The sequence below is a fragment of the Crocodylus porosus genome, unplaced genomic scaffold (genome assembly GCF_001723895.1).
Source record: "Crocodylus porosus isolate Cpor-Errol unplaced genomic scaffold, CroPor_comp1, whole genome shotgun sequence".
In the NCBI taxonomy this organism is placed as follows: Eukaryota; Metazoa; Chordata; order Crocodylia; family Crocodylidae; genus Crocodylus; species Crocodylus porosus.
The window spans coordinates 9,216,978-9,222,087 of NW_017728931.1; the positions used below are offsets into that span (position 1 = coordinate 9,216,978).

Here is a 5,110-nt window from a genome sequence, read left to right on the forward strand (position 1 = left end):
TATTTCACAAGTGTAGTTCTTGCTGATATAAAGATACTTCCATGGATCTAGGAGGAAAGCAACATCCGTCTATTCATGATCTCTTGAAATAGGAAGAGATTTTATGTTATTACATAATAAATTTATCTACCTAAATCATATATTGGGGTTTTATGTTGTTTTAAAATACAACCTCAGTTGGAAGCATAGTTCAAGTGTCACACCCAACTGCTTGTTTTTTTTCAGATACTTAGCAAACTCACTTAAAACAGTGGTTGCAACTTCTGAAGTTGTCTCCTTAAGGCCAGATACCTGGATCTGCTTGGCTAATATGTACTTGACTGCTCATCAGGTGTCAGTCTTGGGATCTTTTCCAGCACTAAATATATAATGTAGTTTATGTCTTGTCTGTACTGTTTTTGTACCTTTTTAATAAGCATCATTTACTTGGCATTTATTTCACAGGTTATCAAGAGGGAAGGAACTGGGACAGAATCCCCCATGATAGGTGATAAAGTGATTGTGCACTATACAGGATGGCTTCTGGATGGCACAAAATTTGACTCCAGCGTGGACCGGAAAGATAAGTTTTCGTTTGACTTAGGAAAAGGTAACTTCTTTCATCTGTTTAAAAATCTGAGGGAACCTAGGATCAGGACCCTGTGAAATTAATGTGACTGTGGCTCTATGAATGTTCAGTGAAATATATGTTTTTTAATTTGTTACCAAACTTGCCTCTCAACTCAGAATGGTGACAGGCATTAAAAAATTCTTGAGAATTGTTTCAGACGTGAACAGAGAATGACTGGTGCCTCCCTAAGGTAGAAGGCTCAAAACTGTTGTTCAGAGGGAAGTGAGCAGTGGTTTTCATCTCAGTGTGGATTTGTGCTGAAGGATAAAGATTACCATTAACATGCATACTGACTATTTTGCTGCTGACCAGTTGGACAGGAGCACAACACTTTAATCTGTTTGTGACTAGTGGGTCAGGGTGCTTTGGGGCAGCTGTCAAACTGTACAAATGGAGAATGAGGAAATATGTCTCCTCTCAGTTCCCAAAAAGGGAGAACAACTTGTCAGTGTTAGAATGTACAAAGTAATGCCCATGAGGAAAAATGACCTCAACTAAACATGCAGTACCTAACTAGCCATTACCATTTGGAAGAGAGACCTTGAAGTCACTGTAGTCTGAACCAGCATTTTGAAATACTCTGCAGTGGCCTAAAAAGCAAATAAAGTCTCAGATATTGTTAAAGGAATTGAAAGCATCATAATGCCACTATATCAGTCTATAATTCACCCAAATAATGAATATTCTGTGCTGTTCTGATCCCCACATTTTAAAGCATGCAGTAAAATTAGAAAAGATACAGAGAAGGGCAGCAAGGATCATGAGGAGTATGAAGCAGCTGCTGTGTTGAGGAAGACTAAAAAAAAAGGCTAGGATGTCTCTTTTTTGGGAAGAAAACCAAGGAGAGTTGTAACAGGTCTGTAAAATCATGAAGGGTGTGGATGAATTGAATCGGAAGAGTAGGTTTGAAAGAGACCGCAGGAGGTCATCTGCCCCTTTTCTTGAGGCAAAATCATACCTAAGCCATCTGAGCTGAGTGTCTGTCTGATCTACTCTAAAATTTCCAAGGATGAAGATCCCACAGTCTGTCTGGATAGCCTGTTCCAATGCTTAACCAACCTTAGTGAGAGGGTTTTTCCTGATTATCAAACTGGAATTTCCCGTGCTGCAGTTGAATTCCATTGCTCTTTGTCTTGTCACCTGCAGCCGCAGGAAACAGTCACTCTCCTGCATATGACCACAGTAAACTTATCAAATTACCCATCAGTGTACTCTTCTCCAAACAAAGTAATCCAAGTTGTCCTAGACCGCTAATCATTTTTTACTGCTCTCCACTAGACTTTCAATTTTTTTTTGCGTCTTTCTTGAAGTGCAGGGTCACAGAGTGAACGTAGTACCTCAGATGAGGCTTCACTCTTGCTGAACAAGTTGGAGGAATCACTTCCTTGTCTTGCAAGAGATACTTATATTAATACAGCCTAATACACTTAGCTTTTTAGCAGTAAGAGCATACTGACTCCTGCTTATGGTTTACTATCATCATCATCAGGTCTCTTTTTGCAGTATTACACACTGGAATAACTCATAGTTTGCATTTTTATTTGCACGTGTGATTGTTCTGCCCAAAGTGCAGGACTTTTTATACTTGGCCATTTGTAATTGGGTTTCATCTGGTGGGGTGCTTTTTTTAAAATACTGTCTCCCCAATTTATTGCAAATTTGCAAGGTTATGTACTCAGTTGTATTAATACTGGACCCAGGACAGATCCCAAGGGAAACTTACTCCAGCATCTTGACTAGACAGTGAGCCATTGATGACTGATCCATCCAGTTATGTATTTTCTTTACAACGGTACTGTTTAGGCTAGATTTCTTTAGCCTACTGATGAGAATGTCATGCCAGTGGCTCTGAAAATACCTCAGCTAACTCTTCCAGTACTCCAGGATGCACCCTGTCCAGCCTTACTGACTTCTCTAACTGTCATCTGATTCTTCTACTACTCTAGGCTGCTCATCTCTTCCCCTCTACTGCCGACTGTACTTCTCATCTGGTAGCTGACTGCATCATCTGTTACTAGACTGCCTTCTGCATTCAGTGGGGCCTAAACTTGTCTTGGTCTACATCTTACTTCCAGCATATTTGTAGATATTTTATTGCCTTTTTATGTCCCTGGCCAGTTACACCTCAGTTTTATGACTTGACCTTCCTGATTTTGCTCCCAACACGCCCAGGCAATACTCTTTTATAATTAGGGGTCAGTCTAAATCGCGGTGGTACTTAAACAATTTTCCTGGGTCAATCGCAGTTTTAAAGTTCTAATTTCATGGTTGTTTCGTGGCAGCCCCTTGGTGCTGATTGGCGGAGAGGCCCCACTGCCTGGCACTGATTGGTGGCCACCATCTTGATCGCTGATTCCCTTTAGTATGGCCCTGCCCCTTGGAGCTGATTGGCGGAGAAGCTCTGAGTGGGAAGGAACAAGGGAGCGGTGGCCATCTTTTCTGCTGCTTTTTGTGCTGCCCCATCAGCTGGCAACTTCCCACCTGGCAATGAAGACTTGTGGCTCCCACTGGGGAGCTAGCATTTTATTTTTATCTAGTTGTTTTTTATCTACAGATTTTGCAGCTTCCACAAAAACTGCAAATTAATTAGATCCCTAGTTATAATCCTCCCCAATAATATGGCCAAGGTCCACTGTCTAGGATTCCTTTTTGAGTTTCAACTTGCTGAATAAAATTTTGTTGTTTAGCCAGACTAGTTTCCTGCTACACTTCCTGTTCTTTCTCCACATGGGGGATATCTCTCTTTTTCACTCTTAATATGGCCTCCTTAAGGTGCAGTCAGCTGTCTTGGGCTCCCTGTTTCCCCTCAAACTTGACTTTCGGGAGATCTTACCTACCAGTTCCCTGAGTTCGTTAAAGCTTGCTTTTCTGAACTCTAGTGTCTTAATTCCATGGGTCTTTCTTTTTCATAGGAATTTGAATTCTAGCAGTTCATGGTCACTGTCACCCATTCGCTTTCCACCTTTACATGGTCAGCTGATTCCTTCCTCTCTGTGTGTGACCAATTGAGAAGAGCTTCCCTTAGCTGGTAGAGGTGAGGGAAGAGGCAAGAAACTTATCCCCAGTGCACTCCAAGAACTTGATGGACTGCCTGTGCATTTCTATAGTTACTCTCCCAGCAGATGCCACAGTAATTAAAGTTTCTATGAGAGCCTAGTCCTGTTATTTGGAAACTTTTTAATTATTTAAAGAAGGCCTTATCCACTTCTTCTTCCTAGTTTACTGATCTGTAGCCAGACGCCCATTACTGTTCTTTCCTTTGACTTTGACCCTGAGGCTTTCTCAGCAGCCTCATCTCCCACATGGTACCACATCTCAGTAGAAGCCTACATCTTGTGTGTATATATAGAGAGCAACACAACCTTCTTTTTCCCACTGCCTATCCTTCTTGAGCAAATGTATACAGCTACTTCTCACTTAATGTTGTAGTTATGTTCTTGAAAAATGTGACTTTAAGCAAAATGATATTAAGCATATCCAGTTACATCATGGTAGTTACCTACTAGCAGGTGGCAGCCAAATGACATAATAATCGAATATTGTGCAACTTTAAACAAGTATGTTCTCTAATAGATCAGCGAAGTAATAATGAAACAACATTAGCCGGGATGACGTTAAGTGAAGAGTACCTGTATCCATCTGTAATGCTACTTCAATCATTTCTGTAGGGAACTTTTGTTCACCAAGTCCTAGACTACAAGAATTGGGGAGCACTGCCTGAAATTGAGTGGCATGGGGAAGGGGGAGAACACGCAACAAAAAGTTTTTATTATTATTTACTTAAAAAACACAGTTAAGTCAGTTTATGGAATTCGTTGCCACAGGAGGTTTTTGAGACGTAGCGTAATCGGGTTCAGAAGGGGATTGGACATGCATGGGGGGCAGATCCATTTGGAAGCTATTAATCAAATTGGTGTAGATTACATGAGACATGTTCTGCTTATATGTTCTTCCCTAAAGCAATTACTGTTTGCCACTGTTGGGGATAAGATATTAGGCTAGATGAACCACTGGTATGACCCAGTGTGACACTTATGTTCTTGGAAGATGCACGTACCTAACACCTAACAACCTCAGCTGTTTCCTGGATACAGAAAGTTGCCACAGCTGTGGCCAGAGGGGTCCCTCAAAGCTCTGTTGTAGGGCCTAAACTATTTAACATCTTCATTGATGATGTAGACACTGGTGTCAGAAGTAGACTGGCCAAGTTTGCCGATGACACCAAACTCTGGGGTAAAGCATCCACACCCGAGGACAGAGGAGTAATCCAGGCAGACCTTGACAGATTCAGAAATTGGGCGGATGAGAACCTGATGATGTTTAACACTGGAAAATGTAAGGTTCTCCACCTTGGGAGGAAAAACCTGCAGGATCCTTAGAGGCTTGGTGGTGGTATGCTGGTTAGCAGTATGGATGAAAGGGACTTGGGAGTCTTGGTTGACCACAAGATGAACACAAGCCTTCGATGTGATGCTCCGGCTAGTAAAACAAGGAAAACGC

General features: G+C 41.6%; 1 protein-coding gene across 1 annotated transcript in view; it reads left to right on the top strand.

Annotated features, from left to right (window-relative positions):
- Positions 1 to 363: 363 nt before the first annotated feature.
- The window catches only part of FKBP4 (FK506 binding protein 4), a 23,675-nt gene continuing 18,928 nt past the window's right edge, over positions 364 to 5,110 (top strand). Inside the window, exon 1 of the mRNA XM_019544172.1 lies at positions 364 to 589. Coding sequence (XP_019399717.1) covers positions 379 to 589 — 211 coding nt within the window. The 5' untranslated portion in view covers positions 364 to 378. The remainder of the gene's footprint in view (positions 590 to 5,110) is intronic.